The sequence below is a fragment of the Lygodium microphyllum genome, chromosome 5 (genome assembly GCF_053477565.2).
Source record: "Lygodium microphyllum isolate KBCC chromosome 5, Lygodium_microphyllum_v1.1.10, whole genome shotgun sequence".
Classification (NCBI taxonomy): domain Eukaryota; kingdom Viridiplantae; phylum Streptophyta; class Polypodiopsida; order Schizaeales; family Lygodiaceae; genus Lygodium; species Lygodium microphyllum.
In genome coordinates, this window is record NC_141139.1 from 150,520,474 (window position 1) to 150,545,821 (window position 25,348).

Here is a 25,348-nt window from a genome sequence, read left to right on the forward strand (position 1 = left end):
AACCACCACATCTCCGGTCAGTCTATCATCGTCCTTCAATGAGACCATAGCATTTTGTTGTCTAGATCCACAGTTGGTAGCCATTGTGAAATACGCACTAGCGCCGCAGACACCAACCAACCTTCATCCATGCTACCTTCTGGCCGAGCTCGTTGTCGCACAAAGCCTTTTAGGGTTTTCATGAAGCGCTCCAAGAAGAACATCCATTGCATATGGACATGTCCAGCAATCTCCACTTCATCTACAAGATGCACAAGAAGGTGGATTTGTATCGTGAGCATGCTGGTAGGCAGGTATTTCTCAAAGAGACAGACCGTCTACACTACTCCCCACCTCGCGGATTCAATAGAGAACGTCCTAATCTCCTTCTATGAGATCCATTGCACCAAAGTTGACAACCTGTAAATGGCCTCGCATATTTCTGGAGTAAGGCATCCTGCGATCGCGATCGATAGTACAAACTGCCACAAATGAGAAAGCATTATGAACAATGGCTACACTCCAAATAGCAAAATGCGCACGCCAATTACAATCCATTCATAGTACAAACTTGACATATCTTATGCTAGTCATGGGATTTTAGCCTTGATAATTGGTCGTCTTTAGAAAATGCAGACTTGAGAGAATGCATCATACCTGTCGAAGTGCGGATAGACTTGACTACTTGCTTCACGATGTGCTCTTCTTTAGTGGACAAAACCCAAGGAGTGCGAGGTAGCTGCACGCGACCATCAGCACTCGACTACGGCCAAAGCGCCTCCATCTTGCCTACATCCTTCAAATCCATTCGTGCCCCTATAGTGTCTCTCTTTCTTGTGATGTGGTTCCATAGCAAGTTGCCCATATTCTTAAAAATATGCATGGGATCCAACAAGTGGTTGACCTGTAAGTGGGTCCAATACGGCAACTCGTAGAAAACTGAGAACCACCGCATTCCGTTTGGATGTGACTCCGCGTGGACCATTTTCGGCTCGTACCAGCTTGCGGCATTCATACGTATTGGAGGTCGTCCAAGGAAACCTTCCCTGAGTTCATGACCCTCTGGCAAGAAAGCGGCGTGTCCTTGATATACCATCTTCTTCATGGTTTGTGACCTTTGGGAGTCTAATCGTGGCCCACACAATGGACATGCATGATAACTTGAGGTAACCAGACCTGTTCCAACACCACAACCCAGTGAATACAAGTTTGAACGAGATAAAATATAGATATTACCAACGAGAATGGAAGCCTATTTACCTGAGCACTCTCTGAATCCCAAAAAGTCATGCATCGTCCATATGAGAATGGCTCGAATATTGGTGGACCGTCGACCATCATGCTTGCTCATATCTTGCACGGTGACCCCCTTCTCCCACAAAATCTTAAGCTCATCGACTAATGAACGAAGATACACGTTCATATTTTTGACATAGTAGCGATCGGGGACAAGTAAGCTAAGGATGATATGTCCTTTCTTCGTAGAAAGCCATAGAGGGATATTGTAGTTGACAAGGACTATAGGCCACACATTGTAAGAAGTTGAGCGCAGACCGAATGGGTTCACACCATCCATTGCAAGACCGAGCTGAAGATTCCTTGGCTCTCGGGTAAAGCCTGGGAAGGTAGAGTCAATGTGACTCCATGCGCGTAAATCTGCTGATATTCGTTAAACTCCATCCGTGGACCTATTCTGTGCATGCCACGTTGTCAAGCTCGCCATGCTGGACGTACGAAACATGTGGTTTATGCGGGGGATAAGCGAAAAGTGTCTAAGAACTTTTTGAGGGATGGTTTGCCCTTGCAAGTCCTGTCAATACCTGTTAGCATCACACTTTGGACATGTCTCCACAGTCTCGTATTCTCCTCGAAACAGTATGCAATCGTTGATACATGCATGGATGTTATTGTAGTCCATGCCAAGCTTTCGTAAAACATGTCGTGCATCATCACGAGACTCAGGCATGGTATTTGCACGTGGTAATATATGATATTTCAATAACCTGAAAAAAATCATAAAATACCTTAAACAGCACAAATGTTTTTAATAATAGTGCCGAAAAGAAATCAACGAAGCGTATGTACAAGGTACCTGAACAACTCGGCCACACTCGCATTGCTCCACCCGTATTTTGCTTGCACACTTAAGAGTGCAAGCAGTGTCTTCAGGCGAGATACTCGGCACCCACCATCATATAATGGTATGGATGCTTCCTCTCTAAGCGGATCAGAAGTCTCGACATCCATGGGAATCAATGCATCGATCATTGCCTCCATCTCAGGCTCCAAGATTGTAGGTAGGTCTAGAAGGCTACCTGTCTCCTCTAGCATTGACGGTATAGATTGGCCTTGCAAGTGGTGGATTGGCTCATGCACTCCATCCATCGCATGCCCACGAACTCTTCTAATTGGCCTCAAAGGGTGCACTCCTCCTTGGGACGAGACGTCACCTCCCTAGATAGAAAATTTGCTAGCCAGACCCAATCTTATTGTACATGGTATTCAATTAGCTTGCGAGTACAATGCATGATTGATATTAACTTTTCTTACCGTTTGCTGAAAATCTGCAATTGCTTGATCAATGATCTCAGATTGAAACTCGCCAAATCGTCGTACGTGTTCTATAGACAATCGATGTTTTCGTCTAATTGCCAGCTTGCATTGAGAGCAAGGACATGGGACACGCTGATTAAGATACGCCTCGCGATCTTGAACAACAGGACCTTCATCGTTTTCCATTTTGTCTAGTTACGATAAACAATTTATTTTTGTTATCATTTTTTCTTTCTTTCTTAAATTGTTCTCATCTCCTTCCATCTATCTCTTTTTTTTTTCTTTCTTAATTTGTTATCCTCTCCTTCCATCTCTCTCTCTTTTTCTACGTTATGACTATGACCACGACCACGACTACGACTACGACCACAACCACGACAACAACCACGACCATGACCACGACCACGACCACGATGACCATGACCACGACCACTACGACCACGACTACGACCACGACCACGACCACGACCACTATGACCATGACCACGACCACGACCATGACTACCACTACTTATATAGAGATGAAGAGACAGACAAGAGTTAGGGAGAGAGTAAAGTTAGAGAAGAATAGGAGAGAAGTGAGAGAGGTAGAAATAAAATTGCACTCACTGAGAATAGAATTGGCGATTCACCTCATCTTCTCTCCATCATCAATAGAATTCTCCTTTACTATTTACAACTCACCCACCTTCTCTCCACACTATTGCACACTACAATCTCTATGAGGGCATGAGATTGGGATCTCCACAGATACCAAAGCATGATCTCTAGCTTGATGGTTGCATATATACTACTACTACTCATGGAATAAACCTTAAAATAGTTATTATGCTCAAATGTATGCTTGTTAGAGCAGAAATTTGTTCCTAAGACTATTCTAAGGAAGAAAGAGGGTTAATGATAAAAGAGTGTCCTTCCTTGTAAGTGATTTTATATTATACTTTTTAATTAAAATTGATAGTTGAAGATGAGTTTCCTAAGAGATATTGTGGTGATGCTGTTTTAGTTTTGCGAAGTATATGAATGATACTGTTTTAGTTTTTGTATTTGTCTTCTTAAGAAAAGATTGATTTTTATGGAATATCCAAAGTTATTTTTGGATTTACATTATGAAAAATGAATGTTTTTTTAACTGATAGGCTGATTGTCTTCGTTGTATACTTGCGTGGTGGAGGCTAGGACAAGCCCCATGTATGAGAGATCTCTTTGTAGAAAGAACATTATGCTAGGAGGCACAAGTGTGCTAGGGTTCTCTAGCCATATATTCCTTAGGTTTATTGAGGATCGGCCTAACCCCTATGAGCCTAGGATGAGCTTATTGTAAGGTCTTATTTCCTTTTCTCTCTTTCTCTCCCTCTCTCACCCTCACCCTCTCTTTCTCTCTTTTCCTATTAGGTTTAATGATTTTTCTCTCTTTTTCTCTCTCCTCTCCCTCTCTCATTTCCTTTTCTCTCTTTCTCTCCCTCCCTCACCCTCACCCTCTTTTTCTCTCTTTCCCTATTAGGTTTAATGATTTTTTTCTCTTTTTTTCTCTCCTCTCCCTCTCTTTTTTTTCTCTCTCCTCTCCCTCTCTCATTTCCTCTCCCTCCCTCACCCTCACCCTCTCTTTCTCTCTTTCCCTATTAGGTTTAATAAATTTTCTCTCTTTTTCTCTCTCCTCTCTCTCTCTCTCATTTCTTTTTCTCTCTCCTCTCCCTCTCTCATTTCCTCTCCCTCTCTCACCCTCACCCTCTCTTTCTCTCTTTCCCTATTATGTTTAACATCTTTTCTCTCTTTTTCTCTCTCCTCTCATTCTCTCATTTTTTCTCTCTCCTCTCCCTCTCTCACTTCTTCTCACTCCCTCTCCCTCTCCCTCTCCTTCTCCCTCTCTCATTTCCCTATTATGTTTAATGTCTCCCTCTCCCTCTCTCATTTCCTCTCCCTCCCTCTCCCTCCCCCTCTCTTTCTCTCTCCCTCCCTCCCCCTCTCCCTCCCTCTTCCTTTTCCATTTCCTCCCCCTCTCCCTCTCTTTCTCTCTCTCTCCCTCCTTCTCCCTCTCCCATTTCCTCCCTCTCCCTCCCTCTCTCTCATTTTCCTATTATGTTTAATGTCTCCCACCCTCTTCTTTTCCCATTTCCTCCCCCTCTCCCTCTCGCTCTCTTTCTCTCTCTCCCTCTCTCTCATTTTCCTATTATGTTTAATGTCTCCCTCCCTCTCCCTCTCCCTCTCTCATTTCCCTATTATGTTTAATGTCTCCCTCTCTCATTTCCTCTCCCTCCCCCTCTCTTTCTCTCTCCCTCCCTCTTCCTTTCCCATTTCCTCCCCCTCCCCCTCTCCCTCTCTTTCTCTCTCTCTCTCTCTCTCCCTCTCCCTCTCTCATTTCCTCTCCCTCCCTCTCCCTCTCCCTCTCTTTCTCTCTCATTTCCTCTCCCTCTCTCAATATACACAAATTATACAAAAAACAAGTAAAAGAGAGAGATAATGCACTCTCCCTCCCTCTCCCTCTCTCATTTCCTCCCTCTCCCTCTCTTTCTCTCTCATTTCCTCTCCCTCTCTCAATATACACAAATTATACAAAAAACAAGTAAAAGAGAGAGAGAATGCACTCACCGTAAAGACTGGAAGAAGGGTTTGGCGGCTCCTCTTTGCCCTCCGTACACCTCCTCCTCTTCTTCACGAATAGCGGCAACGGCAGCAGTGAGAAGCCTTCTTTCTCTCTTTCTCTCTCTCTCTCAGCAAGGCGGTCGCTCTCCCTCTCACTCTCTTTCATGAATGTGCGAAATGAAACGCACTCGGGTTTCGGCCCACGTTTTTTTGCTCTAGGTACGGTCGCTATTAGCGATGCAAATAGCGACGCCTCTATTTGTCATCGCTAATCAACGTCACTATGGCATGATATCCTTGTAGTGTGTGTTTGGCTAAATTGTGGAGATGTGAGACTCAAGTGCAAGGATTAGTTTTGTTTGGTAAACATTGTTGTCGGAATGGAAAAGTAATGTTGCCACTGTTGCAACATCCACCGCAGCCACCATTGCATGATTTGTTGCATGGTATACATCCTCAAAGTAGAGTATTTAAGAATAATATATGAGCTTATAATAGTGCTCTTGCATTTGTGTCACTTGGTGCCAATGTTGATGAGTTGTTATCTGTTGCGGGGAATTCTTATATCTTTAGAGTGCATGGCTCCATTTATCATCGTATAGGCCCTCTGCTTCCTAATGTGCAACGACAGGAACAACCAAGATTTGCACAACTTTATGTTTATGATATTAAGCATGAGTTATCTAATCGATTGGGTGTTATGTCTAATTTATTGCCAAATTTACTTGGGGAGCTTCAATCTATGATGATTCAACATAATGTATATGCGCAAGCTTTTAGATCCGTGGGTATACAATAGTAAAATAAGCCCTTGCATGATTTAAGAATGACTATTTTTGGCATTTAGTAGGCTAATAAACAATACTCAACTCCAATGTCAATTGAAGTTGCAGCTATCATGCTAGGACAAGGCGATGAGAATAGTCTTGATCATCGAGATATACATGTTTATAGTCGAGATGGATGATGTATTGCTATTTCGAACTTGCATAGGGCATATATGCCAATACTATATGTTCTTCTTTTTCCTATGGGTGATGATGGTTGGCATGTAAAGGTGCCTTATAGCAATTTTAATATTCCAGTTAATGTACATGAATAGTCTAATAAGGAATGTGTTACTCATATGCAATTTTATGCATTTTGATTATACAAGTGCATGAGGACATTGAGGTTTGCATAATGTGTGGTGGTCGATTGTTGCAACAGTTTATTGTTGATGCTTATTGTAGTGTAGAGCAATGTAGGTTGGCTTGGTGTTGTCAGAATCAATCAATTTTACGCTCGAAATTTATAAAGACTTGGCAAATATGATGGGATTGATGGATAATGGGCCATTACAAGTTATTGGTGCCTCTATTGGTAAAAGGGTGGTTTTGCCATCTTCTTTTACTAGTGGGCCAAGGCACATGTATCAATTGTATCAAGATGCCATGGATATAGTACGGAGTAAGGGAAAATCAGATCTCTTTATAACAATGACACATACTCCAAAGTGGTTAGAGATAACTCATGCTTTGTTGCATGAACATACTACTTATGATCGTCCTGATTTGACTGCTCGGGTCTTTCATAAAAAACATGCTGATATGATGCATATATTGTTGAAAAGGAATTTGTTTGGAAATGTTGCAAGCTATGTTAGTGTGATTGAGTTTCAAAAGCGAGGGTTGCCACATTCTCATACTTTGTTGATTTTGGAGCACCCATTTAAACCCTCTTAAGCATGCCATTATGATAGGTTTGTTTGTGCTGTTTTTCTTGATAAAGCAAGGTTTTCAGCTTTGTTTGAAACTATCTCAAAGTGCAATGTCCATGGTCCTTGCAGTGTGCTGAATCCCAAGAGCCCTTGCATGCGTGATGGTTAATGCACTAAAAATTTTCCTCAGAGGTTTGTGAATGTGACAACTGTTGATAGCTGTGGCCATCCTATTTATAAAAGACGTGATGCCAAGAGGCATATTCCACGGTGGATTCCATGAGGTTTTGCAGTGGATTCCGTAAAACTATATTTGTTTGTTGGGGCTCGTATACAATGTGGATTCCTTGTGCGAGAAGTTGACGGGGATGCCAATCCTTTTCGGGCGTCAGATTAATTTAATGTGCACGTGGGTGGTTTTGCAAAATACATATTTAAATTAATGAACGTTTATGAGTTTAGAGTCCACTTGTATTAAATTAAGGTTAGGACAGAGTTCCAACCTATTTATTTATTTTGTAGCTAAAGATTGCTAGGCATTCACTTTTGTCGATTTAATTTTATTATTTTCTAACAATTGTGAATGCTTTAGTTGATATGTAGAGAAGGCGGCGATAGCGTTGGGAAGCATTGGGCGATAGCATATATTCAGATTACCTAGAAATTATCATTTTTAATGGGCGCATGCCTTATCATTAAATGTGTGGTGCTAATATTTATTTAGGGGCGCTTATTTATTAAAGCGCTTGACAAATATTTATTATTTTGCAAACACAAAAGCCAAAGCATACTAATTATAAATTTGGGCTATTTTTTAGCTTGGAGATTAATAAATTTATAAATCCATGCCTTGTGGAGCGCTCACACAAGGCATAGGGAGAGATTGTACCCAATTTGTCTTTTTACTTCATATCGTGCAAACTCTCTTCTTGCTTTTATGAAGTTCATGTAGAGTTATTTGTTCTTGGTGACTTTCCGATGCTCACTACGCACGCATCCAACATCCGATTTATGCGCCAATGGTATCAGAGAGAAGTTGAGATCAAGGGCTTCTAATCGCTTACCATCTCACGCGAAGACGAAGCTCCTAGAACAAACGATCTCTACAAGCTGTCTCGCGACGAGCTGGCAATACCATTGTATTCCTAACATGAAGAACCCCCTGCTATGCTGTCTGATCTCGAAGAACCACTCTTTGGTGACGGAGGACCACTTCCCAAGCTCCTTTGTCAACACCTTTTTCTCAAAAAAACAGAGAAGAAGAAGATTAAGCTTGGAATTTTTAAAAAAGCTTTATAAGCTTAAAAAGACTTAGGAGCTTCCAATTTCAATCGTCAGCGGCGGCGGCAGAAGGATATACTAACAAGCGACGAATTCGGCGCCAACATACCGCCGTCTTGTAGGTTGACTTGACGATTTGGTTAAGCTTTTTATGAAAAAGCTTAAGTTTAAGGTTTTAAGCTTAGAATAAAGCTTAAGGATTTTACTCTTAAATCTCCTGCATAGTGGAAGTTCACACAGAACCAACCCTGAACCTGTTTTGCACCTTCAATAAGTCTCTGTTCATACATGTACCGTGACAAAGTCAATTTCCAAAAAGTAGACTATCAAACATAGTCTATTTCTCGAAGAAGATCGACATCAATTATCGCAACTGTAAAAAAGTAACATCGCAAAAAGCCATTTTTTAAATTAAAAAAAGCAAGCCTTCTAAACCCAAACTTGAGCTACGCTCATCCCTCTAACAAGATTTCGAGTGTGTGAGGTTGTTTGAGATTTTGCAGGATGTCCGATCAAACCATGGAAGATTTTATAGTCGAAGGTGATTTATCGGAACCAACAATGGAGCAAAAATTGGACATAATTATGATGTAACTTCAAGAGGAACGAAGAGCACGTCAAACTTTGCAAGCACAACTAGCAACACTTCAACAATCCACTATTAATCAAGATGGAGCACAACTCAAAGATGTTGTACGATGTACGATCGATCCGACACTCAAAGCACAATCTCTCAAGAAAGAAGCCAAGATAAGTAAAAGAAATTTCAAATTCCATACTTTTAATGGGCTACGTGATGAAAAAACTGTTCTCACTTTTATCAATTAGTTTGATGATTATTTTCATGAAGAGCAATATGTTGAGAAAGATAAACTCAAATATATCACTAACCATTTAGTGGACAGAGCATTGTTATGGTGGACTGTTTTCCACAAGAGTATTGATTGTCCTACTACCTGGGAGGTCTTTCAAAAGAATTTTTTGCAGGATTTTCTTCCACCTCAATTCCATGAAAAAGCAATCAAACAATGGGATCTTCTGTAACAAAGAGATAGTGAATCCATATCGCAATACACTGAGCATTTTTGAAGTGCCTTACTACAACTTCGAATGCTTGAAGATGTTTCTGAAAAAGCAATCAAACAATGGGATCTTTTATAACAAAGAGATAGTGAATCCATATCGCAACACACTGAGCATTTTTGGAGTGCCTTACTATAACTTCGAATGCTTGAAGATGTTTCTGAGGCGATCCACAAGCGCAAGTATATGTCTGGTTTGCTTGGTCACTTATATGCGGAAGTGAACATGTTCAAGCCAAAGACTTTGGAGGATGCGATTTCTTTGGCCCATGATATTGAAGACAAAATTTATGGATGAGAAAAGAAACCACAATAATTTTCAATTAACGATAACTTTGGTACAAAGCAATTTAATTCTAACTTTCGAAGATTCAATCAAAATTGCTTTGCTCCTTCTTCTTTCCATAAATCTTGGACACGATCCCCTGCTTTACCATCAAACACAAATTCAAATCCTAAGCCTTCTCTCCAACCGAATCCCAACATACCCAAACTTCGAGCCATTACCAATAATGTTTCCAAAGCAAAATCTATAGTTTGCTACAAGTATCAACAACCTGGACACTTAGCAATAAACTGTCAATCCAAGAAGCCAACTGTTCACATCAACTACTTGGGAGCGACTGAAGACGAAGACCATGAAGAAATGCCAGATTTCATGGAAGAAGATGACGATAACGTTACTACTTCAGATATTTTACCAAGTATGCCAAATCTTCATTCATTATTAACAATAAAATGTATTGTGCATGGTTACAAAAAGATTGTTTTACATGATGATGGGAGTAAACATGATTTTATTTCTGCAAAGTTAGTAAAATAATTGAACTTATATATTGTTCCAACTCATTATCGCATAAAAGCTACATTCTTGGGCACTAGATACAATTGTACACAAGAAGTTCATGATTTAGAAATTAAAATTGGCGATTGTGTTAAGCGCAGAAATTTATTGGTTGTGCCTTTGCAAGCTAGTGATATTATTTTAGGAATGCCTTGGCGTCACAAATATAATCCCGACATAGAATATTCCACACATTCAATGAAAATTCATTCTAACAGAAAACAAATCACATTACATGGAACGCATACCTTTGATAATTTGCCATTGCTTAGTCACACACATGCTAAACGTGCATTGAGAAAAGGTAGCAAATCATACTTAGTATGGGTGAATGAAATTGAAGCTAAGGAAAATCATATGCATCCTAGGCACGCACAATTTCTTTCACAATTTAAAGATCATTTTGCTATTGATTTACCCCTTGGTTTACCACCTACACATCCCAAAGATCATAAAATAGATTTAATCCTAGGTTCTCGACCACCATGTAAAGCACCTTATAGACACAATCAAATTGAATAGAAAGAAATCCAAGCACAAGTTGAAGAACTATTAATCCAAGGACTTATTAGGCCCAGTAGTTCTCCTTTTGATGCACTTGTCCTATTACTTAAGAAGAAAAATAATACCTATAAGATATGCATTGACTATCTTGTCATAAACAAGATCACTGTTAAGAATAGATATCCAATCCCTAGGGTAGATGACCTCATGGATAAACTACAAGAAGCCACTATTTTTAGCAAGATAGATCTCAAATTTGGATATAATCAAGTATGATTAGATACACGTGACATTTTCAAAACTACATTTAGAACTCAGTTTGGTCATTATGAATTCCTTGTTATGCCTTTTGGTTTGACTAATGCACTAGCTATATTCAATAGTATGATGAATCGAATATTTTTGAAGTATCAACATTGTGTAATTGTTTTCTTTGATGACATATTCGTTTTCAGTAAAAATGAGAATGGGCATTATGAACATTTATCTTTGGTTTTCAAATTATTGAAAGAGAATCAATTGTATGCTAACCTTGAAAAGAGTGAATTTTTCCAAACCCACATTGAATACTTAGGACATATTGTTTCTTCTTATGGTATTCAAGTTGATCCTAAAAAGATAGAAGTAAATTTGAATTGATCAATCCCTAAAAATGTGCATGAGTTACGTTCTTTCTTAGGTCTTGCTAGCTTTTACAAAAATTTTGTGAGAAAATTTTCATTACTTGCATTACCTTTGACAAATTTGTTAAAGAAAGGCGTTGTATATCATTGGTCTGATAATCAACAAAAGTCTTTTGATTTATTGAAACATGCTTTAACACATGCCCATGTTTTACAATTACATGATTTTAATCGACCATTCTTTTTAGTAGTCATCACTTATGCTAGCAGATTAGGAATAGGAGCTATCCTTATGCAAGATTCACATCCCATAGCCTATTCTAGTTGCAAACTTAAACCCTCTGAACTGAAGTATTCTACTTATGATAAAGAATTGTCAACTATAGTACAAGCTTTACGTCAATGGAAACACTATCTAATGGGATCTGAATTCATGATCAAAACTGACCAACAAAGTATCAAACATATCCTTAATCAGCCATAAATCTCTGACCGTCATATTAAATGGATTGCTTTCATTCAAAGTTTTCATCGACTTATCCAATATCAACATGGAAAAGAGAATGTTGTTGCCGATGCATTAAGTAGAAGACCAAGTATCCATAATATTTCCATTATATCTTTTGATTCCCTTAACCTTATGAACGATACCTATGACCATGACCCCAGTTTTCATACTGCTTGGAATAAATTAGTTGCTAATAACTGGATTCCAATTAATTCTTTGTCTTATTCTGATGGATTTATGTTTTATGAGAAAAGATTTTATGTCACTGTTCCATTTAGATCATTTGTGTTGCACGAAATTCATTATCCCCCATATTAAGGCCATAGAGATATTGTTTCTAATTTAAGAACATTGGTTGAAGATTTTTACTAGCCATAAATGGAATCTAATGTTTTTAACTTTATTTCTGAGTATTTAATTTGTCAAAGAGTCAAGCGACACCATGGTAAGCAATATGGTTTGTTAATGCCTTTATCAATTCTTGAACGACCATGAGAACATATTTCAATGGATTTTATAACTGGTTTGCCTAACACACAAGCTAATCATGATATGATTATAGATCGATTTAGCAAACAAGCATATTTCCTACCATGCAAGAGAACATTAACTACATCTCAAGCTGCACAATTGTTTTTGAAAATTGTTTTCATTGACCGTGGTTTGCCAACAATTATTGTTTCAAATCGTGATTCTAGATTCTATGATAATTTTTGGACTACTTTGTTTGCTAATTTAGGTACTAATATTGATTTCTCATCTGCATTTCATCTTGAAACTAATGGGCAAACAAAAGCTACTAACAGTACAATTCTAGATATTTTGAGTGCATACACAATTTCAAAACCACAAACATAGGATACACACTCGCATTTACTTCAATTTGCATGCAATAATACACCACACACGGCTACACAAAAAGCATCTTTTGAAATCATTTATAGATATAGATTGCCTACACTTGTTACATCATTGTTAAACAAAGTAAAAGCTACTGATGATATTGCCAATACTCATGCTACTATTTTTGTTGCCAATATGCATGCTGATGATATTGTCAATACACATGCTACTATTTTTGTTGAAGTTAATGATATAATTACGAAAGCCCAGCAATCGTACACTAAACAAGCTAATAAGAAAAGAAAAACCATGAGTTTCAATGTTGATAGTTATATTTGGTTACACATTGAAAATCGAAGATTGCAAAGTGTTAAAAAACATCCTATTGTTAAACTAGCACCTAGATTTTATGGACCTTTCAAAATCATTCACAAAATCAATGACAAAGCATTTAATTAGAACTACCCCAACACTGGAAAATTCATAATACTTTTCATATCAGTTTGTTACGACCTTTTAGAGGCGAATTACCTGTTCACCTTGTCTATGAAAAGTCTCATTTATTAGAAGAAGAAACAGAAATCCTTGAATCTGAAACTATTCTAGACACTGACTTTATGATTGCTAGAACTGGTCGTAGATATTCCAGATATTTGGTTAAGTTTAAAAATCATCCTGTTAAAGAAGCTTAATGGACGCACGCCTGCGACCTAAGTACTAATCCACACTGCTCACTCCACATTGAGCTAATAACAATTGAGGACCATTGATATCCCACCCCATGGGTATAATGCCAAGAGGCATATTCCACAGTGGATTCCGTGAGGTTTTGCGATGGATTTCGTAAAACTATATTTATTTGCCGAGGCTTGTACACAAAGTGGATTCCTTGTGTGAGAAGTTGATGGGGATGCCTGTCCTTTCCGGACGTCAGATTAATTTAATGTGCACGTGGGTGATTCTGTAAAATACATATTTAAATAAATGGACATTTATGAGTTTAGAGTGCACTCGTATTAAATTAAGATTATGACAGAGTTCCAACATATTTATTTATTTTGTAGCTAAAGACTGCTAGGTATTCACTTTTGTTGGTTTAATTTTATTACTTTCTAACAATTATGAATGGTTCAGTTGATGTGTAGAGCAGACAACGGTGGAGTTGGGAAGCACTGGACGATAGCGTGTATTCAGATTACCTAAAAGAAATTATCATTTTTGATGGGCGCACGCCTTATCATTAAAGGCATGGCACTAATATTTATTTAGATGCGCTTGGCAAACATTTATTATTTTGTATGCGCATAGGCGCTCGGTTTAAATATTTTATTATTGGACATTGTATTTGGACACAATCCAATTTTTAGAATGTCCAACCACTTTATTCTTTATTTGGGCAAAAGCAAACACAAAAGCCAAAGCATGCTAATTGTAAAATTGGGCTATTTTTTAGCTTGGAGATTAATAAATTTATAAATGCATGCCTTGTGGAGCAGTCACACAAGGCATGGGGGGAGATTGTATCCAATTTTTCTTTTTGCTTCATGTCGTGCAAACTCTCTTCTTGCCTTTATGAAGTTTATGTAGAGTTCTTTGTTCTTGGGGACCTTCCGGCACTCACTACTATGCACACATTCAACATCCGATTTGTGCACGAAGACGGGATGATAGAAACATAGTCACAATAAAGGGTAATACTATTGATAATCGATGGATTGTTCCATACAATCCTTCTTAAGTAAGAAATACAATACACATATAAATGTTGAGGTATACTCAACAGTGGCAACTGTTAAGTATTTGTATAAGTATATATACAAGGGACATGATCGTGCAACCATTAAGTTTTCTATTGGAAGCTGAGGGTTGAATGGTACAAGCATCTGTGAAGTGAACGAGATCGAGAGTTATTTAGATGCATGATATATTTTTGCTTTAGAAGCGTGTTGGTGAATATATGACTATTCATTGCACAATGAGAAGCATGATATATAACAATTGCAGGTGCACTTGCCCAGTGAGAATTGTGTGATGTTTCGGGATACAGACAATATATCAAATGTTATGCAAAATGAAGATGTTAAGAAAACCACTCTTACAGAGTGGTTTGCATGCAATCATGTTCATCCAGAGGCTTGAGCTATTCGCTATCAAGACTTCTTAGTGTATTGGGTATGGAATGCACAACGAAAGGTGTGGACAAAGAGAAAGCGTGGAGATACATATGATCAAATATATTTTATGCCACCTACATGTGGTGAGCATTATTACTTGCGAATGCTCTCAACAGTGTCTCACAGATGTACGTCTTTGGAGAATTTGTGTACTGTTGGCAATGTGATGTACAATACTTTTAAGGAAGCTTGCATTGCAAAGGGCATATTGGAGGGTGATGATGAGTATACTATGTGCTTGGGAGAAGCTGCCTTTGTACAGATTGGTGCCTAGTTACGTGTTTTGTTTGTTGCAATTTTGGTCTTTTGTGAGCTTGGTCAACTTTGGGATAGGTTTATGGCACTAATGGTAGAGGATATTTTGTATAAATTGCAGCTAGAGCACACACATGTATCTTCTGCAATTCTGCACCAAGAGGCATCAAATAAGCCTTTATTGCATCTTCATGACATTTTACGGCAACATGGGCGAAGATTGTCTGACTTTGATGGATTGCTAGAACATAGATTCTTAGTTGTATGCTAACCCTCTTTTAGAAGATGAATATGCATATGATATACTAGAGCAACATAGAGTTTATCTTTCTATGGAGGCAATGTTGAATGACAGACAGAGAGTTACATATACTACAATTATGGATGCTATTGGTGCAAACTCTAGGGATGTTTTTTTTTTTTGGATAGTCCTGGTGGGTCTGGGAAGACATTTATTTATAAGTGTTTGCTTGCCAGGCTATGCAATGATCGCCATATAGCATTGGTAGTGGCATCATCCGGCATTGTTGCTTTGCTTCTACAAGGTGGCCGTACCGCTCACTCGAGGTTTAAAATTCCATTGGATCTAAGTAATCAATCCACCTGTAATATTCCTGTTCAGAGTGATCTTGCTCAACTATTGAGATAGTCAAGCCTTATTTTGTGAGATGAGGCTCCCATGATGCATATGTATGCATTTGAGGTAGCTGATATAACTTTAAGGGATATTATGAGTTGTGATAAACCATTTGGTGGAAATGTCACTTTATTTAGAGGTGATTTTAGACAAATCCTATCTGTCGTGATGAAGGGCTCTCGTGAAGATATTCTTAATGTGACACTATGTTACTCTCATTTATAGTAGTGTGTTAAGGTGCTAAGGTTGTATGGGAATATGTGGACGTCAACCGTTGGTGATGTAATCGATAATGGGTTTATTGGTTGGATTTAAGGGATAGGGGATGGAGTGGGTATTACAGAGAATTGTGATAAGTTACATATTCCATCTGGCATGGTATTAAAAGGACACTTTTATTGAAACTGATGAACATTGTATACAAGGATGTGTTTCAAAAGATGCAATAAGGTGTATTGATTTTTTGGAGAGTGCAATGGTATGCTTGCTTTTTTACAGGGATGTATCCATTTATAATTGATAGCTTCATAGTCACTACTTGGCTCATATGTGAAATGGCCTTTATGCCACGTTCAGTTGGCATATACTCAATAGTAACTAATTATTTTCTACACTGTATTTAAGTGTTTACTCCACTTTTGCAGATGTCCACTCCAAGTTGGGGCTATTATCCAGCTTCTGGAGTATCAGAAGGAACTACAATGTATCTTACGTGCAGTAACAACGCATGATATTATAAGAAAAACGCTTGCAAGGGTCATTGAGCTTTTATATGATGACGTTAATATAGAGATTTTACTTCTAGTTTTTATTGAGGTGGTGCATTGTGGATATACTCTGTGTTTTTGAATGCATATGGGTGAAGTTGAATAGGATAAGAAGTTTCGACGATCTCACATCGATAGAATACCAAGGGGGTGGCCGACGTATGAATTTAAAGACCTCGGTTACTTTGTGATGCTACATCAAGCTATGACAATGCTTACTGAGTGGTTTGTGGGTGTTAGGCCAATTATTGTTATTCTAAAGTTAAGTAATCTTTGTCAATCATTAGACGCATTTACGTTTACATTATGGCTTTCTGAAATTTTAGGTGCAAGAAAGAGAGGAAAGACTGTCATGTCCCCTATAGCATCACCAAGGCGAGAAGTGGCAACAGGACTTGCTTCACCTAACCATGTTGTGTTGAAGAATGTAAAATTTCCTTGTGTTTCCTCGAAGAAAAGAAAGCTCTGTTTTGGTTAGGCTCCTTGTGAAATTTTTGATTTTTTTGTTTGCATTGGCGTAATCTCTGGAACAAACTTTGGTTTCAGACTCTACTTAATCTATGTGCATTATTAATATTGAGAGTTTTTTTGTAATGCTTGGATATACTTAGACTTTGTAATTGTGACATCCAAGGATAATATAGAGGTACTTCTAACTATTGCACAAAGCAAGTATGGATACAAGTTTACAAGTTTAGTGCATGGTCATTGCACATATATATGCGTGTTTGTACACCTACGTACAAATGCATTTTTAGCCTTTTATACATGCATATACGAGAGAGAGGGGAAAAGAGAGAGAGTGTGTGTGTGAAAGGAGGGGGAGAGATGGAGGGGTTGGGGGTAAAGGAGAGGGGTAAGAAAGGGGAGGGAGAGGGAGATGTGAAAAAGGGGGCGAAAAGAAGAGATAGAGGTTGGAGAGGGAGAAGAGAGATGAAAAGGGAGGAGGGAACGAGGATATATGTGTGTGTGTGTGTGAGAGAGAGAGAGAGAGAGAGAGAGAGAGAGAGAGAGAGAGAGAGTAAAAAAAGAGGGAGAGATGCAAAAGTGGTGTGAGGGGTTGCAAATAGAGGAGAGGGATAAACAAGGGGAGGGAGGGAGAGGTGAAAAGGAGGGGAGAGAGGAAGTGATGGGTGTTGGAGAGAGAGAGAGAGAGAGAGAGAGGTAACATATATGTGAGAAAATTCACAAAGAGGAGAGATGTGAAAAGGGTGGGGAGAGAGAGAGATTGGCAATAAATAGTAAGATAGATTCAAAAAAGAAACGACTGCTTACACTCGTGCAAAAGAAGAATATATGTTCATGCTATGGTTGTGCAATGGAAGCAAATTATATGGTGTTTTACACTCAAGGATGGCAAAATTACTATGCAATAAGGAAGTTCATTTCCCTGTTGCCTCGCTTTGCCACAAAGCGAGATAGTGTTCCTTGCGCGAAAAGGAAAGCTAGTATACAAAATATAGAAACTTCCGAGATCGAAAAATGTTTTGTGTGAGCGAAGGCTTTGGGGCTCGGGTGGCTTCGTGGATACCTTTTCCCGCGTTTGTAGACTCCACACTAAGGTACTAAATAGAAACTAGGTACTTAGCCACGCCACTTCTTCTTCTTCTTCTTCTCCGGCTTCGTTCTTCTACGGTTCATCCCATCACGTCAGTAGCAGCCATGTACATCAAGTCGGTAAGCTTCTTCCCTCTTCTCTCTGTGCACTCGTCCCTAATACATTCAGCAAACAATCTTGATAGTTAGTTGCGATGAATAATCTGCTCATCGAGGCCTAGTATTGAACGTCTTTGTCCCAAAATTGTCAGGAGATACCCTCACTCATGCTAAATAGGCTTAAATCCCTGCAGGCCAAATTTCTCGTCCTTGTTCCGAGTTTTGATTGTTTTGATCTTTGGTTGTTTTATTTAAAATTGTGACTGCTTTAATTTTGATTATTGCGGCATTATATATAAGAGCTCCATGGCCGCCTCCTGGAGAGGAAGATTTCCCGCTTCGGTCATCTTTACAGACGTTCTCTATATTTGGCACAAGGGCTTTGTAAATTACGCCTCGATAAGAATGGAATTCAAGTCTGCAGCATTCATTATGGGGCTACTTAGATGGCTGCATTGAACCTATAGACCTCACATATTGGTTAGCAAACTTTTGACACAACCTTGTACAAACATCCAAGAAGATGCGAACCAGCAGATTGCAACGTTTTTGACGACACTGAGGTTAGGACCGATCGCCCAAAGGAACATAATCTAATTGGAGGATTGCTGTTGCGGTCCCAGCAAATCCAACCTTCAAGGAGTGACACCATAAGAACCATGAATAAACTCCATGCACGAGGAAGTGGAATATCTCTACCACGGTCATTGGAGATACTTGAGCTTTACCACCAGCCTCAAGCCTTAAACATCTAGGCTGTTGCTTTTGAAACTGTTGTAGGGCCAATCCAAACAGATGGATTTAACTTGTAATATCTGATTGAATGTAGGCGAGCTCATTAAAAATGGCTAAATATTGGGGGGCTCGATTAAATTGTTAAGGTTCATGGTCCTAAACTATGTAGAAATGGGAGATGAAGATAGACTCTATAGACATAGTGCTTCCCCCTCTCTCTCTCTCTCTTTCTCTGTGTGTGTGTGTGTGTGTGTGTGTGTGTGTGTGTGTGGGAACACACACATACTGGTGCAGCGGTGGCCCCAGCCAAGCCATCATTATCAACACATGGGTGACATCTTGCATGTTTGAACTTGGCAAACCGTTGGATTAGTGTAGATTGTTAAGTTTATCCCTGACTTAGTCTTAGAAGTGTGATAGAAAATTAAGGAAGCCAAGGAGGAATTTAATTTGTTCAAAGGAAGTGTATCAAAGCATTTTGTTATCACATTCCATCTTATCAAAGAAAATGAATTATCCAACTGGAGAGGGTGAGAATGTGGAGCAGAAGAACAACAAGAACACGGAGAGAGAAGGGAAGAAAGAGACTGATACAAACACAAAAAATAGAAGGAAAGAATTGCATTGATTTGAATAGAGTGCTCAATACGAAGTAGACTGATCAATTGCTGCATGCAGCCCAAAGCATAAGTGAGGGCACCGGATCAGGCTGATGATGGGGAACGTGCCAAATGATGGAGAGAGTGCTGAATCTGCAAGTGCTGAAGCTAGAATGACCAGCCAAGTGTGGGGAGGGGCTGCTTAAATAGCAGCCCCTCAAAAACTAGCTGATTGCTGTCTAAAGATGCCAAAAAACTGGCCAACCAACATTTACTGCTGGTTATACCTGCCCAAAACTGCAAAAATACTGACTGGGTGGCTGCAATTAGTGCAGCTGCCTGCTGAAACCTGATCTCCAGCAGTCTATAGTATGAACATGCCAGTGGCAGCATAAAATCAAAGTGCACTAGCTGGAAATGAAGGACAGACAGTGTGAACATGCTAAGCAGTCTAAAATTGAAACACACTCAGATAGAAAGGCTGGAAACAGTCAGAGCTCTTACGTCTCCATCAGGCTTCAATGGAGTTCATGATCGGGAGATGACAACAGGAAATAAAAGAGGCTAACACCCCATTTGAGACCTTGGGGTGTGTCTGAAGACCTAGATACCTCATATGATGAAGCACGGAAACTTGAGACAAGGGGCTTTGTGAAGGTATCTATTGGATTGTCCTTTGTGGGATGATAGAGCGTTGCTTGTTTGGATTTTAAGATCCACTCCCATACATATTGGTATTGAACCTTTGTGGTTCCTACCTACTTTCTTTAGCATTTGGTTATCCATGTTTAGTTCTGTGGGTCTTGTTTGTGAAAGCCAATCTCCCCCAACATCGGGTAGATCCAAGTTGCCTCATGAATAGTAGAGTAGAGGGCACGAAGGCCTATATGATACTTAATCTTTGTAGAAGATAATGCAACGGTAGGTTGCTTCTCATTGCTGCACTAGATAGTTCCCAATCTAGGGGAGAGGGCAAAACCTATAGTGGAGCCTCGACACATCTCCAACCCAATTTGAGTCACTCCAATGTGCCGGAGTGGCTTCTCCATCGTACATGATCCCATAGGATCTAGTTGCTTGTAAATAGCACAAGATGCGCAAAGCGGCTTTTCAGTGAGCTTTCAAACGAGTCTTTATAAAAGACAACAAAAGTGTTGCCACATAGGAGATGTCAGGCCTTGTACGAATGAGGTAGATCAATGAGTGAAGAAGGCACTTGTAATGAGTGGCATTTGGAAGGTGATCACTTGTGATAGATAGTTTAGAATTTGGGTCCATGAGGCAGGAAATGGGCTTCTAGTGGTCCATATCAAACTTTGAAAGAAGCTCAAAGATGTATCTTTGCTGGAAAATGTAGATGCCCTATGCCATTTGATAGATCTCAAGATCGAGAAAGAAGTGGAGGACGCCCAAAATTGTCATATCAAACTTTTGTTGAAGTATCTATGGTATTTGATCCACCCCTTGTGAGTTGCTACGTGTAATGTTCAAATTATCCACATAAAGGATTACCAAGACACAAAGCTAGTCCACACATCGATAGTAAAGGTTGGGGTCATGGTTTGATTGTCAAAAGCCACTTTGAAGGAAGAACCTATCAATACGGTATTGTCAAGCCCTAGGAGCTTGCTTGAGGCCATAGAGTGCCTTCTATAAGTGGTAGACATGGTCCTCCTTTCTAGGCACATTGAAATTTGGAGATTGATTTTCATAAATCTTCTCCTATAAGATGCCATTTAGGAAGGTGGGCTGAATGTCCATTTGGTAAATAGGCCAATGATGGTGGGCCGCAAGAGCCAAGATAGCCCAAATAGGAGATATGTGGGCCATCAAAGTGAAAGTCTTTGAATAATCTAATCTTGGCCTCTTTCCAAAGTCCTTGGAAACAAGTTTAGCTTTGTGCTTGTCCAAGGTGCTAGCAATCAGGTATTTGGTCTTATAGAGCCACGTTAACCTATTGTTGAGAAGCCACTTCTTCTGTGTATCTACCTCAATTAGGGTTTTGCATGGACAGCCCCAAAAAGGGTTGGTGCCCTCATTCTGGGCACTTTATCAGTGGGTGCCCAGTCATTGGTGCACCACCCTAGACAACATAGGGTGCCTCTTCATTCATTCCACGCCATCACCCACACTCTTCCTAGCTCTTCTTCTGTCATCAGACACCCTTCCCTTCTCTCTCTAGTCTCTCCCATGCTACTCACATCTCTTTTTGGAGGACATTGCAGTTCGAGGTTCGTGGCTGTCTACTCCATCTTTTCTCTCTCTTTGGGCGACATCAACATTTGTGTTATTTTTGCTTTATGGAAAATGCTTGAACCTTATATGTATTGCCATAAATGAAAGTAACAAAATAATTTGCTCCACCTAATGACTTATAGGGCATAGGACCACATATATCGAATGAAAAAGAGCCAATGGTTCATCCATGCGTGTCATACCAGACTTTTTATGCAGATTATGTATCTGCCTACCATATAAACAATGGTCACAAGACTCAAAGAACTTATAGTCAAGGGGTAGAAGATACTGCAAAGTGATAAATATTTTCATTCTTTTCAAGGATATATGCCTAAGGCAACAAGACTCAAAGCACTTATAGTCAAGGGGTGGAAGATACTGCAAATCGATAAGTATTTTCATTTCTTTCAAGGACATATGCCTAAGGTGACGATGTCAAAGAGATACATGTGGAACTACATCCATATTAGTTTTTGTAGCCCCAAGTACCTACATTTTGTTAGAGCTGGACATTCCCTGGACAGGCAAGTGCAACAGGTACAATAGGCGGTAGCAGGTACAGTAGGCGGTCCATGTGGCAGTTGACACATGCCAAGTCGGGGACCTGACACATGTCAGGTCGGGCGGGTAGACTGTAGTCGGGATTGCCTAGTCGAACAATTTTTTTGTCTAGTTGGCTGCATTTAATGTAGGGGACCTGTTATTTCTAGCCCATTATTGCTGGCCCATATATTGGGCACGTTCTTCACATTCTCAATTAGTTGTGCTCTTAGTTTTTAGGCTGCAAATCAAGGAGATTGCCCTTGGGGTTGACAGAGAGGGAGATCTTTGAGGTAGAGACATACATAGACATTCTCTTTGCGCTTTGTATATATTTGCATCCTTATATAGCATTCTTCATTGTAGATTTTCTGCGTTTCATTGTTGTCTTTCTCTCTCTCTCTCTCTCTCTCTTCTCTTTCTGTTCACTCTTTGTCTTGGTCATTTGCTTCCGCACTACTTCACTTTGACATGGTATTAGAGCATTGAACGATTGACCTAGGGAGGAGCTACCTGAAGAGGAGATTTCAGCACGACACAAGGCTATGTTTTCAGCATTCAACGGCAAGCAAGAGAGTTGTGCATTAGAATAAGGCTGAGGTGACCATGGGCGTGTGAGAAAGGAGAAGATTTGCTGAAGTTGTTGCTGGCTTTTGCTGTTAGAGAAGGGAGAATGCTGCGTTTTGGGTTGTTAAGTACATATTTTACCTTTTCATTGCCTCTAGTAGGTGAAGGAGTGGGATGAGTGGTGAAGAGCCCTAGCAGGTTGCATTCTCACAGTTAGAGGAGACTGCTTTTTGTGTTTTGTGCATGCATTGTTGGTGCAGATGCCTTCTGAGATTGAGATAGAGTTTCAGGCGATCATGGACCGGAAGGTGTTCGTGTTACTGGCTCGTCCATCAGATCACCGCATCTGGCAGATCATGATGCTTGCCATTTTAGGGTCCTATGATTTAGCGGAGCTTGTTATGGAGGCTATTCATCGTTCTTCTTTACGAGACGAGTCTAGATTCTCTTCCAGTGATAAGGTGGAGTTGGCAAAGGCTCAGGCACATTGGGATAAACTCAATGCTTGTATCCGCTCGCTTTTATTTCTCTCATGCACCACAGCTGTTCTCTCTCATATTGAGCATTTGATGGTGGCTCGGGAGATATGGTTGGAGCTTGATCAGATGTACAATCATATGACCGTCACGAAACGAGTTTCTCTGGAAGTGCAAATGAGGACCATGAGTATCACCAAGTCATATTCTATGCGGGAGCATATTAATAAGCTGAAGCAGCTTCAGATGCAAGCACAAAATGCAAGAAAGGTAATCGCTTCTGAAGACATGGCGATAACTCTTCTTTCATAGTTACCACCTCGTTTCAATGGCTTTTATTTCGCCTTGATTGCTTCAGGGCAGTTCGATACTCTTTGGTGGGAAGAGTTGGTTTCTATGGTCTTCGACCAAGAGGAGTAGTTGAAAGGGACAAATGCTTTTAAATCTCAGACTTTGGTTTGTCAATCCTCTCAAAAGAAGGGAAAGGACCAAAAGAAGAACAAATCCAAGGACAAAGAAAAGGAGTCCACTTGTCATATTTGTGGCAAGACAAGTTAGTGGAAGAAGGATTGCCTCGACAAGGAGAAGAAGGATAAGGAAAAGAAGGAGAAATCTTCAAAGGATTCCAAAGTGGTGGTTGCTTCCTCACCAACTGCTTTCTTGCACTTGGAGGTGGTTGAGGAATCAATTTTGATGGCTTTTGATGCTGCGTTAACGGTCCCATACACTCAGGAGTCGATTGTTGACAGTGGTGCCTCATGGCACATGACTCCTTCAGTAGGTGTTACTCATTTGCGGCCTTCGCATGGCCAGATTCTCATTGGTGATAGTTCGTTTATTCCTATTTAGGGATGTGGTGACATGCATCTTATTCTAGATGGGCGAGGTGGTGCCCATACATTTGAGGTGCTGTATGTGCCAGCCTTGGGATACCATCTACTTTTGATGCACAAGATTTGTGTCCTCGGCCTTTTGGTTGAATTTGATGTGGATTCTTTTCGGATTCTTAATCTTGGATTGAGACAAGTTATTTCTTTAGGATATGAGGAGAATGTGGCCTATAAGTTTCGGTCTTCTTCTGCCTTGACTTCTCTTCTTCTTACCTCTTGAACTTAGTTCGAGCTTTGGCATGCTCGGTTTGGCCACCTCAACTATGATTACCTTTGGAAGGTGTTAAGGGGAGTTGATCTTGGTATGGCGCTATTAGGGCAACTTAATGAGGTCAATCTTTGTGGACCGATGAGGATGGAGTCTCTTTGTGGGAGCTTGTATTTCATGCTGATTGTGGATGATTATAGTAGGATGACATGGGCTTATTTCTTGAAGTTGAAGTCAGAGGCTTTCTCCACCTTTAAGGATTGGTTGCTCTTTGAGGAGAATTGATCGGGCTGGAAATTGAAGACCTTATGATCGGATAAGGGCGGAGAATTTGTTTCTAATGAGCTTGCTCGTTTTTGTGCAAATCGTGGTATTATCTATAATGGGTAGCATTTGCCAAAGGAGAATTGAAACGAGCTGTAGCCTTCCAATTTGGGTCCATAGGAGTCGTAAGAGACTTGTATCCCTCCATCTCACACGTAGTCAAGAGCTCTTGTACATATCATTGCTGGAAAATAAAGATTCCCCTTGGAGTTTGATAGTTTTCTTGGCTTAGAAAGAAGTGAAGAAGTCCCGTATCTGTCATCTCAAACTTCTCATGAAGTATTGCCTTCGTCTGCTCGACCATTTTGTGAAAAAGACGCGGGATCTAGAGCATGGCAATGGCTATGGTTGAAGATTAAGCTCATGATGACATAGACAAGACTTAACCTGTTACACAAATAAATTAGGTTCCAAGATTGAGACTTGGACTCATAAACACAATCTTGTGTATAAGACTGACAATAACCAAGACACTAACTGAAATGGGAAAGTATCATGATATTGCATTCATCATATATATGTGTGAAAGTGGTAGTCAAGTACAATGCTTTATAGTTGGATGGGTAGCAGTTTCCCTTTCTGTGCATATGGGATTCAGTCTGCCTGCATGTCCTAAGCCCAAAACTGCCTCATACAAAGAGGCCACAGTGGGTGTGATTGTAAATCTCAACACCCCTCCTCAATCACAACCAGAAAGTAAAAAGTGTGTAAAGGCTTTAGTGAAAGCAACACCTGCAAAGTGTGGGCACACCATAAACATGGCAAAACACTAAAGGCTGTCGC

The 25,348-nt window shown here is 39.9% G+C and overlaps 1 protein-coding gene and 1 pseudogene across 1 annotated transcript in view; one reads left to right on the top strand and one right to left on the bottom strand.

The window, feature by feature from the left end:
• Positions 1–526: 526 nt before the first annotated feature.
• Positions 527–1,996, bottom strand: LOC148036532 (uncharacterized; annotated as a pseudogene).
• Positions 1,997–17,812: 15,816 nt separating this feature from the next.
• Positions 17,813–25,348, top strand: part of TTN7 (Structural maintenance of chromosomes (SMC) family protein) — a 92,028-nt gene continuing 84,492 nt past the window's right edge. The window contains exon 1 of the mRNA XM_087678520.1: positions 17,813–18,009. Within this exon, the coding sequence (XP_087534646.1) occupies positions 17,995–18,009 (15 nt within the window). The 5' untranslated portion in view covers positions 17,813–17,994. The remainder of the gene's footprint in view (positions 18,010–25,348) is intronic.